General features: G+C 47.3%; 1 protein-coding gene across 1 annotated transcript in view; it reads left to right on the top strand.

Moving 5' to 3' along the window:
- Positions 1 to 295: 295 nt before the first annotated feature.
- CCDC197 (coiled-coil domain containing 197) overlaps positions 296 to 23,436 on the top strand; it is a 34,381-nt gene continuing 11,240 nt past the window's right edge. The window contains exons 1-6 of the mRNA XM_068254654.1: positions 296 to 455; positions 6,674 to 6,719; positions 8,155 to 8,331; positions 16,411 to 16,568; positions 18,793 to 18,875; positions 20,304 to 20,476. Coding sequence (XP_068110755.1) covers positions 349 to 455; positions 6,674 to 6,719; positions 8,155 to 8,331; positions 16,411 to 16,568; positions 18,793 to 18,875; positions 20,304 to 20,476 — 744 coding nt within the window. The 5' untranslated portion in view covers positions 296 to 348. The remainder of the gene's footprint in view (positions 456 to 6,673; positions 6,720 to 8,154; positions 8,332 to 16,410; positions 16,569 to 18,792; positions 18,876 to 20,303; positions 20,477 to 23,436) is intronic.

Genomic DNA, 23,436 nt, shown 5'->3' with positions numbered 1-23,436 from the left:
TAGCATGGGGAAAAAAGTTTCATCAAACTTTAGTAAAAGTTTTTCAAAGTGAAGTAAACAATTCCATCGCTGAGTCAGAGGCTGCTGCACCCCACACTGACTGATGATCACACCTGGTCATCTGCACACACTACCTACTGACACCGCATACTGAGTATACTGACCTGAGCATTTCTCATGCAGCCGGTGGGCGGGGACTGGTCAGCAGCAGTTGCCTGGCGCCGCGCTCTATGATTGGCGGGGGGTTGCTATGGAAACAGAACGCTGACCCGGAGCGCGCGGCAGTGCGGCACGGCAGCTCAGTGCAGGAGGACAGCTGGAGAGCTTCTGCTCGGTTTCCCCTCCACCATGGCGGACCCGGAGCCACTGCCGCCCCCCGGGGAGACCCCCAAGTACGATCTGAACCTGGACATCAGAAAGCGCAATGTGTTCGTCACCCAGCTGGACGAGGGCAGGTGAGGCGCCCCCCAGAGGTCAGCCCCGTTCACATTCCCTGCAGGGAGCTTGCTGGAGGGATAATCAGCGGAGCAGTGCTTTTCAGCGCTGCTAGATTTGGGCGCAGCCAGCGCCGCTAATGGGAATCAGTCTATAGCGGCGCTCAGTGAGGAAGGTCGGCTCCGTCAGAAGACGGAGCCGAAGTTGCTTAAAAAACACAATAATTCGGCCTCCAGCAATCGCTGGAAGCCGAATTATTTCATTCCCCCACTATCCATGTCGGCCTGGAGGGGGAATAATCAGGGATCTGTCTGATGGGTTGTTTTGGCTGCTGCATTTTTGCAATCAGATTTTTTTGTAAAAACTTGAAATTTGGCATCTGTTATCATGTTGATCCCCTGGCTTCAGTGCAGAGTGAGTGCAGCTCTGCACACAAAATATATAGATCTTTTGGAGAGACAGTCCCTCTTATTTATTTATTTACTTATTTTAGTATTTATATAGCTTGGGAGCCCTGTCCCTCTGCCCCTCTTTCCTCCTCATTTGTCCCTCTTTCAGGAATTTGACCCTCTTTCTATGTGTGTGTGTGTGTGTGTGTGTGTGTGTGTGTGTGTGTGTGTGTGTGTGTGTGTGTGTGTGTGTGTGTGTGTGTGTGTGTGTGTGTGTGTGTGTGTGTGTGTGTGTGTGTGTGTGTGTGTGTATATATATATATATATATATATATATATATATATATATATATATATATATATATATATATATATTTTTTATTTTTTTTTTTTTTTTTTTTTTTTTTTTAAGTTATTTATTTCTCTGCTTAAAAATGTGTTTGACTCTAAACTTTATTCCCATCCTTTACATTGATATATTTCTAATTTTCAAATGTTACAATGAAGCAAAATGAATCAGGATAGAAAGGACCAGCGTGGTGTGAGTTATAAAACAACATATTTTTCTTATGAAATATTTATGGTATGTATGACTAGGGGTGTGGCCGGGGCATGGCTTAAGGCTTCTTGCACACAGGGACGTTACAGGCGCACGTTAGTGCAGCCTGTAACGCTCCCCCAACGCACAGCAATGTAACACAAGTGGGCTGTTCACACTGCCCACGTTGCGTTACATTGTAACGCAGCAAAGTGCTGCATGCTGTGCGTTCTAGGCGGCTAAGCCGCGTTACACTCTTTGCACATGCTCAGTAGTGTTGGGGAGGAGGGGAGAGCGGCCGGGCACATGGCTAATTAATATTCACTGCACTCAGTGACGTGCAGTGTTTACTTCCTGGAGCGGCGATTGGCCAGGCGGGACCACGTGATGCCGCATGCGTCCAAGAGTACGCATCACGGACACCAGAGTGAGCTGCACAACGCGGCTCACTCCGACGTCCACACCAGAAAGCACCAGGCGTTGCGTTAGGGGCACGTTATGTGCCCTATAATGTCCCCTAAACGCAACGTCCTGGTGTGTGACTAGCCTAAGTGTCCCTCTTTCTCATCTCAAAAAGTTGGGAGGTATGAAAGTAGATGAAACTTGGCCGAGGCTCCTCATAACGACTGCCTCTGCCGAGAATCCGGTGTGTGTGCCCCTGACTCCTCCTCTCTTCCAGCGATCCGTCCTGGCAGATCACTTCGGCCGAGCGACAGCAGAGAGCATTGTTTTCCACACTTACCCCACCCACCGCGTAACCTGCGCCCCAGCCCCAGTATTAAACAGATCACGTCGGGCGACATTGATTGAATGTGTGTTCGAGCCTTAAAGGAATCCCGACGTGAAAAAGAGCAATGTTTACCCCTTCTATGCCTCCCAAGGGGACAGCCGAGTGACACGGCTGTCCCCAGTACTGTGCTGACATAGATTGAAGCGCTGTACAATGTGAATAGACTGCAGTCTTGCCGTCTAACAGTCTCCTAGCGGCACTAGGACTTGACGCCGGGTCTATATGAAAAGGGCGCCGGTAAAAAAGGGCGCCTGGTGGAGCCCATATATACCAACTTCGGCTACAAAAAAGGCGCCTGGTGTAGCCCATATAAAAACTTTGGCTACAAAAAAACTCCGGGATGTGTTAATTACTATTCCCCCTCCAGGCCGCCATGGATAGTGGGGGAATGAAATAATTCGGCTTCCAGCACTTGTAGCCCATATAAAAACATAGGCTACAAAGGGGCACCTTACTGTAGCCGAAAAACTATGGGCTACAAAGGGGAGCCCGCTTGTAGCCTATATCAAAACTCGGGCGCCCTTTTCTACACCTTGTAGCCCATATTTCCAGAAATAACACTGATGTCTATGGCGGCGCCCTTTTCATACAGGCAGCTCAGTCGCCCTTTTCAACCGATATCCTTGATGCCAATTGGCGTTACGCGGTCCTGGGGGAGCCGCCGCATTCAGGCTTTAAGGAGGTTGAAGCAAACTTGAAGTGAAAAAAACTATAATGAATTGTATGTGTAGTACGGATAATGTATAGAACATTAGTAGCAAAGAAGAGTCTCCTATTTTTATTTTCAGTTATATAGCTTAGTGATTACATTGCATCATTCTGGCCCATATGCAATTCATTGTTTCACCTGAGTTATCTCCCTGGAGATCATTTTCATCTTCTCTCTTCACTCAATTTTCAGGATTTTACAATTGAAAAAGTACCCAAAAGTGGGTGGAAAAGTCCTATCAAATTTATTTTGAGTATTTTCTTGCATGCTGGTGGCTTAAAAAGTATTTTACGAGAGGTGGTGAATATATCACCAAGGAGAAAATCCTGGAGAAAAAGGGTAATTGCATATGGCCCTCTGTGTCAAAATTGCAGTTTTAAAACCACACTCTGTCTTTTAAGCTATAAAACAAAGCAGAAATAATGACCCTTTGAACTCTCCTGCAGTAAAACCTTATCTCAAGCTGTCTCTCTTACTGTTTCTTGGCTGTTAAAGTGCTTCTGAAAACAGGACTGTATTCAGTTGGGTCGAAGAGCTCAAAGAAGCTCTTTTTTAACAATTGAAGTTTTTTTTTAAAAAGTGAACCTGAGACAAAGCTTGGGTTCAAAATCTCCTACTCACTTCTTAGAGAGCGAAGCATTAAGAAACCTAAACTCATAATTCTATATTGTAATAGTTCCAGTAAAGGAAATATTGAAATCACAACTGCTCAGTGATCAAATCAGTAGTCCGTACCACACATACACAATGAATGAAATGACCAACTCTAACCCGGCGCCCCAGGAAGCAAAATAATACAATGTACACTGCATGGTTAGGCAGACCTGTAAGGCCTCGTTCACACTAGTGCGCTTCTGTCCGCTTTTCAGCAACATTTATCAATCTGTAACATTGTTGTGCTTATAAAAAGCGGACAGAACCGCCCTAAAGTTACAGATTGATACATGTTGCTGAAAAGTGGACAGAAGTGCCTTAATGTTACAGATTGATACATGTTGCTGAAAAGTGGACAGAAGTGCCTTAATGTTACAGATTGATACATGTTGCTGAAAAGTGGACAGAAGTGCCTTAATGTTACAGATTGATACATGTTGCTGAAAAACGAACAGAAGCGCTCTAATGTTACAGATTGATACATGTTGCTGAAAAGCGGACAGAAGCGCCCTAATGTTACAGATTGATACATGTTGCTGAAAAGCGGACAGAAGCGCCCTAATGTTACAGATTGATACATCAATGTTACAGATTGATACATGTTGCTGAAAAACGAACAGAAGCGCTCTAATGTTACAGATTGATACATGTTGCTGAAAAGCGGACAGAAGCGCCCTAATGTTACAGATTGATACATCAATGTTACAGATTGATACATGTTGCTGAAAAACGAACAGAAGCGCTCTAATGTTACAGATTGATACATGTTGCTGAAAAGCGGACAGAAGCGCCCTAATGTTACAGATTGATACATCAATGTTACAGATTGATACATGTTGCTGAAAAGTTGACAGAAGCGCGCTAGTGGAAATAAGGCCTACGAGTGAATGAGGCCTAAGGAAAGAATGGGTTTATCAGGTGGGTCACCGAGCAAAAGTACCCTGAAGTTTGACTGCCACGTGTATCTCCTGCGTTTCGCATTCCTAACTGCTTCCTTGGAGATGGATCAGGGAAGACAGGAAGCCCTGCACTGCCACCAAGAGAATCGCCGGTAAACGGCACGGTTAATTGCCCGGATGGGCATGGCCACGCCCCCTGACATCACAAGTCTCTTGCACCCAATGACGTGCTGTAATGTAATAGTAAGTTATCCGAGGCCGCGTAGGAGGGGATTAATGAATGATTTAAACTGATCAAAAATAAAATTAATATTAATTTTAATAAATATTGATAGTAACCGGGGATGAGTCCCTTTTAATAAATTATGTTATCTTTTTAGCTCACATTTGATTATTTGCAAGATGGATGTCTTTTTGAATCATGTTTGGTCTATAACTTGCATCCTTGGCACAGTTGTTTCTATGGCTCTATGTTTTTGTTTTCAATATGAGACTGTTCTTTGCTACTAATGTTCTATCTCTTAGCAGTACTACGCATGCAATTCATTTCACCATAAGTTTACTTTCCTTCAGGTTTGCTTTAAAGGGGAACTGAAGTGAGAGGTATACGGAGGCTGCCATATTTATTTCCTTTGAAACAATACCAGTTGCCTGGCCGCCCTGCTGATCTATTTCGCTACAGTAGTGACTAAATAACACCAGAAACAAGCATGCAGCTAATCTTATCAGATCTGACAATGTCAGAAACACCTGATCTGCTCCATGCTTGTTCAGAGGCTATGGCTAAAAGTATTAGCGGCAGAGGATCAGCAGGAGAGCCAGGAAACTGGTATTGCTTAGATGGAAATAAATATGGCAGCCTCCATATCCCTCTTGCTTCAGTTGTTCTTTAACCACTCTACGACCGCCTAAAGCCAATCGGCGGCCGCAGAATGCTCCCCCAGGACTGCCTAACAACGAAAGCCGTCAAGTTCTGGGGGAGGAGATTAGTGAGGATAGCGCGCGCATCTGGGCGCTCATCCCCGCTTGAGTGACAGAGAGGAGCTCCGTCAGCAGTCTGCCAGCGGCGATCTCCGCTAGCAGACTGTATAAGAAAAGAAATGGCCGTTTGTTTTCATTGCGATCTACCGCAGTGCTGTACTGGGGACAGTCCTGTCACTTGGCTGTCCCCTGGAGCGGCTCACTAGGCCATCCCCTCTCATAGGCTGATGCCTCGGGGAGGCATTATTTAAAATTAAAAAAAAAATACAAAGCCTGCAGCAGTGATCAAAGCCCACCAACAGAAAGCTCTGTTGGTGGGCAGAAAAGGGGAGGAGAATTGATTTGAGTGCTAAGCTGTATGGCTCTGCAGTGAGCTGTTAGGACTTGGTCACACCTAGGGCATGTTTGCATTTTTTAAGCGCTGACGATTTGCTAATTTTGCCCTGAAAGCGCTTGTGCAATGATTCCCACATGTGAGCGGTTCGATTCCGATCCGCTCACCAAAGCGCTGCCTGTAACATTTTTGGGGGCGATTTGCCTCAATGGAAGGTATAGAGAAATCGCAATCTGCTTGAAAAAATGCTTTGTACATCGATTTCCCCAGCGCTTTCATGAATAAATACATTGTATTTATTCATTTCCAGGTGAAAGAGTTCACTTCCTGGCTGACGTGACAGAGACACACTTTGATTGGCCCAATAGGCTGCCTGTCGCTTGCCAGAAAACTTGACCGGCAGCCTATTGGGCCAATCAAAGTGCGGGGATAATATCCTTTAAAGTGATTGGACCGGCAGGGGCTCAGGGCAGGACGAGTGGAACTCTCGTCATTGACAATTAGCAGGCATAAGTTCGTAGCGCTCACTATGCTAACTCTGATAAGGCGTGTTAACTCTGATAAGGCGTGTTAACTCTGATAAGGCACGCTATTTGTTATAGTGAATCAACCGTAATGTGTTTATTTTAAATAATTTTACTCAGTTCAAGTTCCCTTTAAAGTGGCACTGATCATTCGCTAATCTCGCCACCTTGGCAACCCACGGACTTCTGACTGACATCCACAAACTTGTGAAGCAGCTGCTTGATTGGCAGCACCAGCCAAGCCAGATTATTACCTTGGCACTGGAGTCAAGGCTACGCAGGGCCAGTCTGCCACCTGTCATTTACCCGGGGTGGACACAGCAAGGGGCTGGCAGTGTGCCCGGGCAGTGCGAGCAGCGCCAAGTGATTTCCACAGTGCAGAGTGACCAGAAACTCACTTTATTAAACTTTATCTTCCAGGGATGATGAAGACGAAGACGTCACGCGGATCCCCATAATAAAAGAGGTGAGCGTGCAGACGGCGTTTACCAGGTGCGCCAGAGGCCAGCAATTTAAGCTGTTTGTTTTACCACTTGCTGGATGTGTTTACTGCTAATAAAGTTTCTCAAGCTTTTAACCTCTTGACGACCAGCTAACGCCGATTGGCGTAAACTGGTCGTCTGCAGGTCTCCATGGAAACGGCCGCTCGATCGCGGCTCGCTGGCAAAATGTAAACACGCGGGGAAGAAATCCCCGCTGTTTACATCATACGGCGCTGCTGCGCAGCAGCGCCGTAAGGCAGATCGGCGATCCCCGGCCTCTGATTGGCCGGGGATCGCTAGCCTATGATAGGCTGAAGCCTATCCTTCAATGCGCAGGACGGATATCCGTCCTGCGCAGCTCACAGGGGGAGGGAGAGGGACGGAGCGCAGAGAACGCTGCGGAGGGGGGCTTTGAAGAGTCCCCCCCGCAAAGCGCAGCAAGCCGGCGGCGATCAGACCCCCCAGCAGGACATCCCCCTAGTGGGGAAAAAAGGGGGTAAGTCTGATCGCCCTGGCATAATCCTGATCTGTGCTGCGGGCTGGAGAGTCCACGCAGCACAGATCAGCCATAAATCCCCTGGTCGTCAAGTGGTTAAAGAGAGTCTGAACTCATTTAAAAAAATGGGTGCTATAGAGCCTCCCCTCTCCTCTCCTGGAGCTGAAGGAGGAAGAACTGGACAGTGAAAGGGGCATCTCTACTTGCCATTTCCTTAATAAATCCTTCAATAAGCTTCCAGAAGGGTACTAAAAGTTTGCAGTCCCATAGTACGAGTCAGAGTTCTTTCTTTCTTTCTTTCTTTTTCCAAACCCAGTTCTGTTTTCTCTCCCTACTGCCACAGCTTACTTTCACTCACACAGCTTACTTTAACATCACCTAGATAACAGGTTTGCATCACTGTGTAAACTATTCAAAAGGAGGGAGGAATTGAATTGCCTTCTGGTTATAAGTTTCCTTAACTTATCCAAAATGGGAAGCTTTCTGTTATTTGCATGCTGAGATAAGCTTGTCGCTGTAGCAAAAACAAAAAAAACACTCCCACAAGTAAAAAAAAAAAAAAAAATGAGAGACCTATAAGATATAAAAATAAAATATTTTAGAAAAATAGAGGTTTACAGTACATATATTTTTGGGGAAATTCTTATTTTTAGATGTCCCACCCCCTTCCATACACAATTGAAATTGTTGAAAATGATAGTTAAAATATGTACCAGTAACTTACTACAGGGCTGTTCATAATACCAGCTTGCATACAACTTGTGTGCTATTTGGACTTGGGCGAATCAGAATCGGCTGTATTTGGGTTATTAGCATATCACCGACCATCTGTGCTGGTCACAGGAAAAGCCAAGCTAATCTATTTCCGTGGTCGGAGATCCTCTTTATGCTTCCTGTCATCTCATTCCCCTGGTTGTTTTTAGGCCGCCGGGAAGATTCTGGACAAAAGTAAGAACACTCTGCAAAAAACGCTGGTTCTGAAGAAAGAGGTGGAGTATGACCGTGTCAGCCAAGAGCTGGTGCAGAAGAGGGCGGAGTTCAGCGAGCGCCTGCAGGCCCTGGAGGCGAGAAGGGAGGAGCTGAAACTGAGGGAGAAGGAGGTGAGGAAAGTGCAACCGATCTATTCTACTTATTCCCACTGGAAACCTGTTCTCACCTTCCCCGCTTTACAAGTCTTTGTGACTAAGGCCCCCCACTTAAGAGCCATCCAAGTCTATGGAGACTTGCACATTTCACACGATGCGATGTACTGCACTGGAAGTATTCAAATCGCCGCATTTTCAATGCAATGTCTGAAGCATGTGCCACATGATCTGTGCCTACTGCACTGAGTATGTAGCGATGCAATTCAGTAGACGCTGCAGGCAGTGTGCACAACGGGAATCCCAGTGACGTACTTTCTGCCCAGCAGAGAGTACGTCACTAGCCAGGGGGCGGGGCTATGCATATGACCCTGTCACCCCACTCCGCCCCCTCATATGTAACTGCATAATAGCATATCATAATAAGAGGTGGGAACCACTAGGTGCGCTTTTGGCAGCACATGCCAATCACTGGCGATCAACCAAGCGATTTACCATTATCCCTATGGGGGTGGTCCCAATAGCAGCATTGCAATTGCAGAGAGATCGCAAAACACTGCTTGCAGCAGTTTAGAAGCGATCCTGGTGCGATCGCATCAGTTGCTACATTAGCCACATCACGATCGTTCCAGGAAAAGCACCTGTTCTGGATCCCAGCCTTAAAGGAGTGGTCCGAGGTAATTAAAAATAAAATATCCACTTACCTGGGGCTTCTTCCAGTCCCTGGCACCCGTCCTGTGCCCTCGCCGCAGCTCCGGTGGCTCCCGCTCCCTTCCGGTGGTGAAGCAGACCTCGCCAGGGCGGCTTCCGCTTCAACTCCCTCTGCGCTCCAGCGCCGGTTCACTGGTCGCGCTGACGTCATCTGGACTGTACAGAGCAGGCGCAGTAGTTCTGCGCTGTACAGTCCAGATGACATCAGTGCGACCCTGGGAGCTGCTCGCGCAGGCGCAGTAGGAATCCTGCGCCGGAGGGGACCCAGGACGACCAGCGTGGAGAGAAGCTGCGGCGTGGGCACAGAACGGCAGGCAGGGGCTGAAGAAAGCCCCAGGTAAGTGGATTTTTTTATTTTTAATCTGCTCGGATGTGTCCTTTAACCCCCTTGGCGGTATGAAAAATACCGCCAGGGGGCAGCGCAGCAGTTTTTCTTAAATTTTTTTTTTTTTTTTAAATCATGTAGCGAGCCCAGGGCTCGCTACATGATAGCCGCTGCTCAGCGGCATCCCCCCAGCCCCGCCGTTCGCCTCCGGCGATAGGCGATCAGGAAATCCCGTTCAAAGAACGGGATTTCCTGGAGGGCTTCCCCCGTCGCCATGGCGACGGGGCGGAATGACGTCACCGACGTCAGCGACGTCGGGACGTCATTGGGAGACCCGATCCACCCCTTGGCGCTGCCTGGCACTGATTGGCCAGGCAGCGCTCGGGGTCTGGGGGGGGGGGCGCGCGCCGCACCGGATAGCGGCGATCGGGCGCGCGGCGGCGGCGATCGGGGTGATTGGCGCAGCTAGCAAAGTGCTAGCTGCGTCCAGCAAAAAAAAAATTATGTAAATCGGCCCAGCAGGGCCTGAGCGGCACCCTCCGGCAGCTTACCCCGTGTCACACACGGGGTTACCGCTAAGGAGGTTAAGAGGGACCTACACAATATTAGGCGCTGCCATATGTATTGCCTTTTAAACAATACCAGTTGCTGGCTGGCCTGCTGATCTTTCAGGCATCTGTACTGTCTGAATCACACACCTGAAACACGCATACAGCTTTGTCAGAGACATCTGATCTGCATGCTTGTTTAGGGGCTATGGCTTAAAGGATATCCGATGCGACATGATGAGATAGACATGTGTATGTACAGTGCCTAGCACACAAATAACTATGCTGTATTCCTTTTTTTCTTTCTCTGCCTGAAAGAGTTAAATATCAGGTATGTAAGTGGCTGACTCAGTCCTGACTTAGACAGGAAGTGACTACAGTGTGACCCTCACTGTTAAGAAATTCCAAATATAAAACACTTTCCTAGCAGAAAATGGCTTCTGAGAGCAAGAAAGAGGTAAAAAGGGGAATTTCTTATCAGTGAGGGTCACACAGTAGTCACTTCCTGTCTAAGTCAGGACTGAGTCAGCCACTTACATACCTGATATTTAACTCTTTCAGGCAGAGAAAGAAAAAAAGGAACACAGCCTAGTTCTTTGTGTGATATGCTCTGTACATACACATGTCCATCTCATCATGTCACATGTCACTTCGGGTATCCTTTAAAGGAAACCAGAGACAAAAAAAAAGTTATATACATACCTGGGGCTTCCTCCATCCCCATGCGCATGGATCGCTCCCTCGCCGGCGTCCTCCGCTGCCTGCAGCTCCGGTACCGGGTCCCGTAACTTCCTCCATTCGTGGCCAGTCTGCGCAAGAGGAAGTGCGCTCTCTAAGGGCTGCCGGAGAGATAAATATATGGTGTGCACTTCTCTTGCGCAGACTGCCCGCGACTGGAGAAAGTTATGGTATCTGGTACCGGAGCTGCGGGCAGCGGAGGACGGCGGCGTGGGATCGATCCGTGCGCATGGAGCTGGAGGAAGCCCCAGGTATGTATAAAACTCTCTATATTTTTTTTCCCCGTCGCTGGTACACATTAAAGCATAAGACGCAGAGGATCAGCACGACAGCCAGGCAATGTGCATTATTAAAGAGGAAAAAAACATGTCAGCCTCCATATCCGTCTCACCTCGGGCTCCCTTTAATGTATTGGCAGGTCACTGTAAGCTTGGGAATAATTTGGTGTTTTTTCTTCTTGTAGTTCCCTTGTTGTGAACAGACTTTCCCTTTAGTAAGTTTAGGAAGAAAAACAGGAGGTGCCAGAAGGATAAAATCAGGCTTTAAAATTGTTAAAAATTGCTTGGGAGGCAGTGGTGGACTTACCTCCTATAAGCAGACACTAGAAACTGTCAATGAATGAAACAAATAATTTATTGGCATACTCCACAATAGAGATGGCCCGAACCGTTCGCCGGGCGAACATCTCTGGGCCTTGTACTACTTCCGGGTCGCTATGACCCGGAGTAGTACGCCTGCGCTGCCCGGTTGAGCGTGTCCTAGATCGCGCTCCTGTTGCCGGGCACTCTCTGCGCATGAGCGTGACGTCGTTCGTGTCGTCACGCACATGCGCAGAAAGTGCCCGGCAACAGTAGCGCAATCTAGGACGCGCTCCGCCGGGCAGCGCAAGCGTACTACTCCGGGTCATAGCGACCCGGAAGTAGTACAAGGCCCAGTGAAGCAGAGATGTTCGCCGGCGAACGGTTCGGGAACCGTTCGCAACATCTCTGCTCCACAATAGGTTGCAACACGTTTCGCAGGCAATCTCCTACCTCCTCAGGCAATCAAGAGTGGGGGAGCATACAACAGTTATTGGTCTAAGATATGCTCCCCCACTCATGAATGCCTGAGGAAGCAGGAGATTGCCTGCGAAATGCGTTGCAACCTATTGTGGAGTATGCCAATAAATTATTTGTTTCATTAATTGACAGTTTGTAGTGTCTACTTATAGGAGGTAAGTCCACCACTGCCTCCCAAGCAATTTTTAACAATTTTAAAGCCTGTTTATATCCTTCTGGCACCTCTGTTCTTCTTTTTGGTTTTGTATCCACCCTTGATGGAGGGGGGGACCCCCCCCCCCCCCTTTTTCCTATCTACAGAGAGCGACTTCTTAATCCTGAGAGGGGTCAGGACAATTTCCCCCCTCCCCCCCCCCACCTGCCTGCACAGTGGTTGCCTTGGAGGTAACCCTGCTTTGTGAGTATTATGCAGGCGAACAGAGGTGCCGAAAGGATAAAAGGAAGTTAAATGAGCTTAAAAACCAAATTCTTGGTAAATAGAGGAGGTAGTGGTGGACTTACCTCCTCCAAGTAGACACACAACGACTGTAGTAAAGACAGTCAATATATTTTATTTATGAACTCCAAATATGCAACGCATTTCGCAGGTTTGATCCCGCTTCATCAGGCAATAACAACGGAGCAATAGCATATGTGGTCAGTAGAAGAGCGAGGCACCTCTGTTACTGTCTGTCTATCCCCCCACCTGCCTGCACAGTGGTTGCCTTGGAGGTAACCCTGCTTTGTGAGTATATTGTGTATGTAGAGAAGGCGCTCCACTTCAAAGTAAATAGATGACTGAAGATAACGTGTCCCCTTTGGGACCGCACTCACCCCTTACGGTGGACCACTGTTAGACTGGTCAGTTGAGCTCAAACAGGATGTTCCTCTTTGGCACCCGGTCCGTCCTCAGTGCGCTGTAATGTCCACGAAGGGTGGTGGTCCTGGGCAGACAGATGGTTCCTATAGACCAGATACTCCTCAAAGAGGATGTAGTGCTCCGGTATACCTCACAGAGGGAATGAATAGATCATAGCATAACTCCGTAAAAATTCACAAAGGTTTTATTCTTTAAAATCGTACTCACAAACTTGGGTAGGTACAGGCGTTTAGAGTATATAACGGGCTCTCCCCCGTGCCTCCCGGGTAGGCCTATGAAGGTGCACCGCTCCACTCAGATTCCGCCGTCCGTTCCCGTGTTGATAGCAAGTTCCTGGTGTGTCCTGTGGCTCCACCCGACGCGTTTCGTCACACCGCGTGACTCATCAGGGGCGCCCCTGATGAGTCACGCGGTGTGACGAAACGCGTCGGGTGGAGCCACAGGACACACCAGGAACTTGCTATCAACACGGGAACGGACGGCGGAATCTGAGTGGAGCGGTGCACCTTCATAGGCCTACCCGGGAGGCACGGGGGAGAGCCCGTTATATACTCTAAACGCCTGTACCTACCCAAGTTTGTGAGTACGATTTTAAAGAATAAAACCTTTGTGAATTTTTACGGAGTTATGCTATGATCTATTCATTCCCTCTGTGAGGTATACCGGAGCACTACATCCTCTTTGAGGAGTATCTGGTCTATAGGAACCATCTGTCTGCCCAGGACCACCACCCTTCGTGGACATTACAGCGCACTGAGGACGGACCGGGTGCCAAAGAGGAACATCCTGTTTGAGCTCAACTGACCAGTCTAACAGTGGTCCACCGTAAGGGGTGAGTGCGGTCCCAAAGGGGACACGTTATCTTCAGTCATCTATTTACTTTGAAGTGGAGCGCCTTCTCTACATACACTATTTTCTATAAGGGATTTGCTATATCCTGCAGAAGGGCGCATACACGCAGATACTAATTGGAACTATTTGAACGATTTGAACTTGCTTTTGCTAAAGAGACTTTTTTGAGGTTTCACAGGTTGATACCGGTTCATGAATATTGTAGCGCTATTTGTATACACACCATTTGTGAGTATATTATCTTGTACTCCATTCATATTCCACATTTCCAGTACATACTACACTACAATGGGCTCTCGGTGTCATCTCTTTACATATCCTTTAGCGAGGTTGTCTGTTTGGGAACTACAGTGTCCTCCTGCAGATAGGAGGGGAGACGCTGTTCTATTTTGGATGCTGGAATTCACGCTTATCTGCGTAGACCTCTTATAAATTCCAGTGGCCTTACTCACATTGTTTTCCCTTAAAGGAGCCTGCCCCTCCAGCGCTGTGCGTCTGGCAGAGGGGTGTGCATTCTCTGCGGCGTTTTATATTACGGTTTACGATCGAGCGCACAGACTGATCTCCGCCCTGTACTTCTCCCCGACCTCCTCCATTCTGACTGTCCTCTGCAGTCCAGGCTGCTCTCCTGAGGGTAACAAAGGGCGATAAATAATGCAACATGCAGACACAAGATACCTACAGGACAGATCAGGACTCCATGCCATGGGCAATGCATTTTGACACACTGTTGTAATGCCTGGTACACACTGTGCAATTTCCTGTCAAATAGATGGGTCGAAGCAATTATTTCCGACAGGTCGGATCTGATTTCTGATAGTTTCTATAATCGATTTTGTATAGAAGTGATCGGAAAATAGATCAGAAAAAACGACAAGAAATCAAATCTGACCTGTCGTAAATAATCTATTTGACATGTCTATTGCATGGTCTAAATTGCATGGTGTGTACCAGGATGGTAGAATAGACAGTCTCACACTAATAGGGTCACTTATACTGGGTGCTGATGTCCCCAAAAAAATGTTGTTGAACTTTATCAAATTTTGCAATCGGCTGAAATTTTTTTTTTCTATAGCTATGACTATTATAAATTGCTGCCAAACCTAACCCTGTTCTTACACCGAATCCTCCCTCTACCGATGCCTTACCCTAATTAACCGCTTTGTCAATTCTTAGCCCTAACTAACCCACTGCCAAAGCCATACCAACCTCCCTGCCGATCCCTAACCAACCTCCCTGCCAAAGCCTAACCAACCTCCCTGGCTGGTGCCTAACCCTAACTAACCCACTGCCAAAGCCTAACCAACCTCCCTGCCGATCCCTAACCAACCTCCCTGGCCGATGCCTAACACCAACCAACCTCCTTGCCGATGCCAAACCCTAACCAACCCACTGCTGATGCCTAACCCTAACCAACTCTCTGCCAATGCCTAACCTCAACCAACCTCCCTGGTCAATGCCTAACCCTAACCAACCCACTGCCGATGCCTAACCTCAACCAACCTCCTTGCCAATGCCTAACCCTAACCAACCTTCCTGATCGATGCCTAACCCTAACCAACCACCCTGTTGATGTCGAACAATAACCAACCTCCCTGGCTGATGCCTAACCCTAATTAACCCACTGCCGATGCGTAACCCTAACCAACCTCCTTGCCGATGCCAAACCCTAACCAACCCACTTGCCAATGCCAAACCCTTACCAACCCACTTGCCAATGCCAAACCCTAACCAACCCACTGCTGATGCCTAACCCTAACCAACTCACTGCCAATGCCTAACCCCAACCAACCTCCCTGGTCAATGCCTAACCCTAACTAACCTCCCTGTCAATGCCTAACCCTAACCACCCCCCACTGCCAATGGCTACACCCTAACTACCCCCCTTGCAGATGCTTAACCTCAAAAGATCCCTCCACCGATGCCTAATCTTAAAACACCCCCCACTAACGCCTAACCCTAACCGCCCACATGCGCTGAACCCAAAGTTGCAGAACCTGGCTGGACAAAACTATTTTCACTATACCGGGAATTCCGCTTTAAACTTGTCTACTTCCAGTATTGTAAGCCCTGGGGCAGGGCCGGAGATTACTAAAGGTCATTGAACTCACTGATAGGGAACCCCCAACACCCATCCCCCTACAGTACTCACTCGGGGGCAGTAACTGTCTCTCTGTCAGATTCTGGGGGATCTTCAGGAGCTTACTGGGGTCAGTGATATCCGTTTTGTATTATGAATGTTTTACAACCTGATGATTTTTCGTTTTTTTCGTGCAATGGATTAACTTTGAGGGCTGGCTCACACAACCAGCTTCATCTTATACAGCCACTACACACTGTGTGTAATTCACGAGGATGTTAGAGAGGCCATAGATGATCCTAGGTTCTTAACATGTGGTACGCGTACCCCAGGGGGTACTTCTGATGGTTCCAGGGGGTACTCGGGCTTGATTACACTTAAAGGATACCCGAAGTGACTTAATGAGATAGACATGTGTATGTACAGTGCCTAGCACACAAATACCTATGCTGTGTTCCTTTTTTTTTCTTTCTCTGCCTGAAAGAGTTAAATGTCAGGTATGTAAGTGGCTGACTCAGTCCTGACTCAGACAGGAAATTAAAAAAAGGAACACATCCTAGTTATTTGTGTGCTAGGCACTGTACATACACATGTCTATCTCATCATGTCACATGTCACTTCGGGTATCCTTTAACCAAAAATAACAATGAGTTTTAGAAAATTATAAATCTTATTTAAACAATATCAAATTAGTGTTTTAGCTCATTAAAAGCAATAGTAAATGCTTGGGAATTGTTTAGAACCAATTATCGTACTACGATTAAATATATATTTGGCAAGGGGTACTTTGTAATAATTTTTACTATGCTAGGGGGTACTTGGTGAGTACAGGGTTTTAAAAGGGGTTCATACCAATAACCTGTTGAGAAACCCTGCTAGATGACATTATCTATGCACTGTATAAATGTTTGTCTCCGCTTTTGCAGTATTCCGATAAAGCTGTGAAATTCGAGAAGTTCCTAAAGGACAGTGAGGCGAAGCAGAGGCGGGCGGTGGTGAAGTACCAGGCGGATTCCCGGCAAAATGAACTGCGTAAGACAGAGATTGATGAGACGCTGGGACGCCTTGACGCAAAGAGAGTCCGGTAGAGTCATTATTGTTACTTAGTATTTTTTAGGGATGAACAATTTTAGGAAAAGATTGAATTGCCATTTTTCTGTCAGAAATTGTGATTTTGATTCGATCCATGATTTTCTTCAAATCATCTGTACACACACTAGATTTTCACCAAAGGTAGCCAGGTATAGGTGCTCCCAGGTATACCCAGTATACGCTAGCCAGGTAGGTGCTCCCAGTACAGGCTAGCCAGGTAGGTGCTCCCAGTACAGGCTAGCCAGGTAGGTGCTACCAGTACAGGCTAGCCAGGTAGGTGCTCCCAGTATAGGCTAGCCAGGTAGGTGCTCCCAGTATAGGCTAGCCAGGTAGGTGCTCCCAGTACAGGCTAGCCAGGTAGGTGCTCCCAGTACAGGCTAGCCAGGTAGGTGCTCCCAGTACAGGCTAGCCAGGTAGGTGCTCCCAGTACAGGCTAGCCAGGTAGGTGCTCCCAGTACAGGCTAGCCAGGTAGGTGCTCCCAGTACAGGCTAGCCAGGTAGGTGCTCCCAGTACAGGCTAGCCAGGTAGGTGCTCCCAGTACAGGCTAGCCAGGTAGGTGCTCCCAGTATAGGCTAGCCAGGTAGGTGCTCCCAGTATAGGCTAGCCAGGTAGGTGCTCCCAGTATAGGCTAGCCAGGTAGGTGCTCCCAGTATAGGCTAGCCAGGTAGGTGCTCCCAGTACAGGCTAGCCAGGTAGGTGCTCCCAGTACAGGCTAGCCAGGTAGGTGCTCCCAGTACAGGCTAGCCAGGTAGGTGCTCCCAGTACAGGCTAGCCAGGTAGGTGCTCCCAGTATAGGCTAGCCAGGTAGGTGCTCCCAGTATAGGCTAGCCAGGTAGGTGCTCCCAGTATAGGCTAGCCAGGTAGGTGCTCCCAGTATAGGCTAGCCAGGTAGGTGCTCCCAGTATAGGCTAGCCAGGTAGGTGCTCCCAGTATAGGCTAGCCAGGTAGGTGCTCCCAGTACAGGCTAGCCAGGTAGGTGCTCCCAGTATAGGCTAGCCAGGTAGGTGCTCCCAGTATAGGCTAGCCAGGTAGGTGCTCCCAGTATAGGCTAGCCAGGTAGGTGCTCCCAGTATAGGCTAGCCAGGTAGGTGCTCCCAGTATAGGCTAGCCAGGTAGGTGCTCCCAGCATAGGCTAGCTAGGTAGGTTTATCCAGTATAGCCAGCCTATTTTTGCCCCCTACCCCCCCCCCCCCCCCCCTCCCGCGGCTGCCCATGGCTTGTGTAACTGTGTTGTGTGGAGGGAGGTGGGGTGAGTTGGCAGCTCAGCAGGCAGGGGAGAGAGGCAGGGATACCTATTTCATCTGCATCGTGGTTTACATGATTCCTTTCCTGCCTGGTGGATCTCAGGTTTACACTATGTTTTAACTATTTAATGACCGCTCCACGCCAATTGGTGTGGATGCGGCGGCAGCTCCAGGACCGCCTATTGGCGTGCAGTCCTGGGGGCGTGTTCTGCAGTAGATTGCACGTGCATATCCGCTTAAATGATGGAGCTCTGCTCCGCCATCAGTCTCCCAGCGGCGATCGCTGCTAGGAGACTGTTAGGCCGTCTAGTCTGTACAGCGCTGCAATCTAAGGCAGCGCTGTACTGGGGACAACCGTGTGACACAGCTGTCCCCCTGGGAGGCATGGAGAGTGATCGGCTCTCCTAGGCTGATGTCTTCGAGAGCCGATCACTGGGATTGGTTGCGGAGGGGAGGGAGGGGTAATAAAATAAACAATAATATTTATTATAAAAAAAACCTAATTTATTCAAAAAACACAAACGTCTGAGGAGCGATCAGACCCCACCAACAGAAAGCTCTGTTGGTGGGCAGAAAATGGCGGGGGTGATCACTTGTGTGCTGAGTTGTGCGGCCCTGCAGCAAGGCCTTAAAGCTGCAGTGGCCAATTTTGTCAAAAATGGCCTGGTCACTAGGGGGGGTTAAGCCCAGGGTCCTATAGTGGTTAATTGTTAGTGGCTAGGTCTCTGTTCCGAGTCGCAACAATTCAGAGGGAGATGTAATTACCCAAGCGCGGCGGCGCACTATAGTACTAGTGATATAGCGGCACCCAAGTCAGGCGCTACGCGGCCGGCACCGCGAGCTCCTGCTTCTCAGAAATAATCGTCCGTCTCTCGTCAATCCGCCAGGAAATTGTATTGCTGTACCTAGACTTGCAGAGGAAGGTGGATAAATCTTTAATCCTAGTAACTTTTCTATGGTTTCCTCCCTAGACAGCAAAAACTCCAAGAACGGATGAGGAGGAATAAGATGTTTGAAGAGTTCTTGCTGAAGATGGTGGATAAAGTTCCTGATAGTAAGTGACACGTGATCACTGTGACGGCTTGTGGCAGCTTCCACGTCGTGGTTGGTGTCAAGGATTGGGAATCACGGACGAGGTGAGGCGGAGGCTGGGAAGGACTTGCCCGGCCATTGAAGAGTCGCGAGTGGAGCTGTAAAAGTTATACTCGCCTCTCTGCAGCGGGATCGCTCTGCAGCATGTGGCAGGCTTTCTCTATATTGCCCTCTAGTGGCATCTCTTATGTTCATCACCAGAGGGAGAGTTAGAGAGGTGATGCTACTTACTTATGGTTATGCTACTTGCATGATTAAAGGATACCCAAAGTGGCATGTGACATGATGAGATAGACATGGGTATGTACAGTGCCTAGCACACAAATAACTATGCTCTGTTCCTTTTTTTTTTCTTTCTCTGCCTGAAAGAGTTAAATATCAGGTATGTAAGTGGCTGACTCAGTCCTGACTTGGACAGGAAGTAACTACAGTGTGACCCTCACAGATAAGAAATTCTAACTATAAAACACTTTCCTAGCAGAAAATTGCTTCTGAGAGCAAGAAAGAGGTAAAAAGGGGAATTTCTTATCAGTGAGGGTCACACTGTAGTCACTTCCTGTCTGAGTCAAGACTGAGTCAGCCACTTACATACCTGATATTTAACTGTTTCAGGCAGAGAAAGAAAAAAAGGAACACAGCATAGTTATTTGTGTGCTCGGCACTGTACTAACCATGTCTATCTCATGATGTCACATGTCACCTCGGGTGTCCTTTAAAGAGAACCAGAGATGAAGCAACCTCATGTATTTTACCTTATAAATCAGTGGGAACATGACAGTAAACACCTAATCTGCTCTTTGTTACATTGTTCTCTGTTTAATTTGCCTGTTATCACCTCTAAGATAAGAATCCCGACTAAGCAGTCGGTCTGGCTTTGCTACAGAATAATTATAGCTGAGACTGTGTTCTTTGCTGTCTTCAAGTCCAAGCCTGCCCCCTGCTGGCTTTGCTCAGGAATCATTATAGCTGAGTCATTATAGCAAAGCAAGAATCAATGCTCAGTCCGGGATTCTTATCTCAGCTAGATAACAGACACTTTTAGCAGTGAGGATGGAACAGAGAGCATGGTAAATGTTTTCTCTAATGTTCCCACTGATTTCCATGGTAAAATACACAAGGGTGCTTCGTCTCTGGTTCACTTTAAGGCCTCTTGTACACTACATGCAATTCCATTTTTTTTATTTTTTTTATAAAATTTTTGATTCCGATTAAAAAAAAAAAATGTAGCAGCATGCAGTCCCTTTTTTTTTAATTTTTTTTTTTTATTCGAAATAAAAAATCGGATCGTATAGAAAATCGGAGTCGCATGTAGTGTGCAAGAGGTTGGAGTTTGACAACCCTGTTCTACACTGATCCTGAAAGGTGCTATATCTGTCTCTCCTTCTTGCAGACTATTTGGAATATGGGGTGGATTCTCCGGTAAAGGCCATAATCGGGCGCTATGAGACGCTGGCTCTCACCAACGAGAACTTAGTGAATAACTTGGGCGTTCTTTCGGACGAGCACGAGGAAGCGCAGCACGATCTGGAGACGCTGAAGAGGCAGCACGACACCTGCAAACTGGTAACTTGATTGAGATTTTGCACTAGCCAAACATCTAATGTACTTCAGTGGCATTGCATGCGAAACACAGAAAATTTGCATTCGGTATGCAAAATTTTGTATGCGAAATTGAAGTTATTTACATAAAGTTTCATTTAATTTAACTTCATTGGTAGACACGAAAAATAGCAAAGAAAACGTGCACGAAATAGATAAAATGAGAACTGAGAAATCGCTACACGCAGATTCGGCCAAAAGCCTAAAAACCCACAAGGACAAGTCTTAAAATCCCATGGATGATTGTGAAAGAAGCCTTAAAGGGGCACCATGGCGAGAAATGGTAAAATTTTAAATATGTGTAAACATAAACAAATAAGAAGTAAGTTTTTTCCAGAATAAAATGAGCCATAAGTTACTTTTGTCCTATGTTGCTGTCACTTACAGTAGGTAGTAGAAATCTGACAGAAGCGACAGGTTTTGAACTAGTCCATCTCTTTATAGGGGATTCTCAGGGATTTATTTATTTTCAAAAGCACATAGGCCTGGTGCACACCAGAGCGTTTCGGCTGCAGTTTGCGATCCGCTTGCGGCTGTGGATACGCTTGGGTAATGTATTTCAATGGGCTGGTGCACACCAGAGCGGGAGGCGTTTTGCAGAAACGCATACTCCCGGGCTGCTGCAGATTTTGGATTACGGAGGCGTTTCTGCCTCAATGTTAAGTATAGGAAAACCGCAAACCGCTCTGAAAAACGGCACTTCAGAGCGGTTTGCCAGGCGTTTTTTGTTACAGTAGCTGTTCAGTAACAGCTTTACTGTAACAATACATGAAATCTACTACACCAAAACCGCTACACAAAAACTCAAAACGCTAGCTGAAACACTGCAGAAAAAGAAGAAAAAGCGTTTCAAAATCTTCTAGCGGTTTTTGGTGTGCACCAGGCCTTCGTAAATGTCAGTTGCTCTGTCCTACTGCCAAAAAACTGTGTAGAGAGCAGGGAAGCTGGCCAGCATCATTGTTTAAATCCTTTTTAGGGAATATCCTTATAAAGAATAAAAGCCTTGCTGAGAATCCCCTATGAAGAGATGGACTTGTCCAAAACCTGTCACTTCTGTCAGATTTCTACTACTTACTGTAAGTGACAGCAACATAGGAGAAAAGTAATTTATGGCTCATCTCACTCTGGAAAAAACCTACTTCTTATTTGTCTGTTTGCACATATTTTACACTTTTTCGCCATAGTGCCCCTTTAAGGTGCTCATTATTGGTAAGATATTTTCCTCCTTCCAAATCTTTGATCAGATTTTTACAATTGAATTGTACAGGAAACCACGCAGTATATGGAGAAGATCATGAAACGATTGTATGGTCGGAACACAGAATCCTGACAATCGGAATGTTGAATTTTACAGTTATATCTGAAGAGAGAATGGGCTTGATTCAGCACATGCTATGCTGCGTTAGTGCAGCGTAAAGTGGGCTGTTAACTTACGCGTGCTCCTTGTGACTAACGGTGCTCACTGATTGTGTTACCAGTATCACATGACTAGAGAAGTTGATGGCTGGCCAATGAGAGAAGCTCAGTGAGGCAGGAAGGGGCGGGCCCGAGTCTCCCTTCATATACAGTTGAACGCAGGCTCACGTCAGTGACACGATGAGCCTTGCAGGAGATCCTGGCTGTCTCTGGACCTGTATTGAAGTAAGTTTTGTTGCCATCCAGCCAGCAGGCAGGGAGCAGTCTAATCGCTGCTATTGTTGTGGCCATTCGCTAGCACAGTTGAGCAATCCACGTTTGCTACAAGTTGCAGCACAATTACCGGATTACCCGGCACTCGCTCAGAATCGGACGCCGGCTGTTTCACATTTACAATAGATTATTGTAGGCTCATGTAACGGAAGTTAGAGAATACAGTTGCAGGGCGGTAATGAGAAAAGTATCCCGTTTGCTCTACTGACTGCCGGGCTCAGCCAAGTCTAAGAACACCTTCACCTCTGAAGTAACCACACAAACCTCTACAGAGCCGGGAAAACTTCATGAGGTCCACATTTACTTAAAGTGAACCTGAAATCAGAACTCCTCTCTGCTCTAAAAGATACACAACAGCATAATAAGCTTTAAACAAAAATAATTTATTTGTTACAGCTGATACAATTACTAAAATAAATCTGCACAGTTTCTACTTCCTGATTCATGGAAACAGACATATTGTTTACAGCCTGTGCTTTCAAATGGGCTTATCTGCCATCTCTGCCATAGGCAGTCATGTGACACCGGGGGGGGGGGAGATCAAACTATAACTAGTGATTAGACAGAAATGAGGGGGAATTACACAGGCTAAACTCTTTAAATGCATACAGGGTGCATTTCTGTTACGTTTTTCCTTGTGTCTGTTAGACTTTAAGTATGATATGCTTGAATTCTGAGGCCTAGTAAAAGAACTTACTCTGCAGAGTCTCTCTTTAGAGCAGGGGTCTCAAACTCCATTTACCTGGGGACCGCAGAAGGCAAAGTCAGGATGAGGCTGGGCCGCATAAGGGATTTCACAAAAAGTGAACTATTTTGCCTATTGTACCTTATAGTTCACTTCAGTGCTCCCATTACAAGTAATCCGCCGTGTCCCCGCCGCAAAACGAGGGCTGCAGAGCCCCCAAATCCCCGTAAGGCAATCCGCCGGCATTTCCTGGAAGGGGCAGAGCTTTCAGCTTCAGCTCTGTCCCTCCTGATGTCAATCGCAGCGGATCGCCGCCTTTGCCCGCCCCTCTCACTCTTCCTTCACAGAGAGAGGCGGCGATTGAGGTCAGGAGGGGCAGAGCTACAGCTGGAAGCTCTGCCCCTCATCGCAGTCGTGGATGTTTGCCCGGGGGATTTGGGAGCTCTGCAGCCCTCGTTTAGCAGCGGGGATGAGGCGGATTACTTGGGAGCACTGAAGCGAACTATAAGGTAAAATAGTTCGCTTCCGTGTTTCTTTTGCTTTTGCCGGC

Source organism: Hyperolius riggenbachi, chromosome 9, assembly GCF_040937935.1.
Source record: "Hyperolius riggenbachi isolate aHypRig1 chromosome 9, aHypRig1.pri, whole genome shotgun sequence".
In the NCBI taxonomy this organism is placed as follows: domain Eukaryota; kingdom Metazoa; phylum Chordata; class Amphibia; order Anura; family Hyperoliidae; genus Hyperolius; species Hyperolius riggenbachi.
This window is presented reverse-complemented; position numbering and strand designations above follow the sequence as displayed.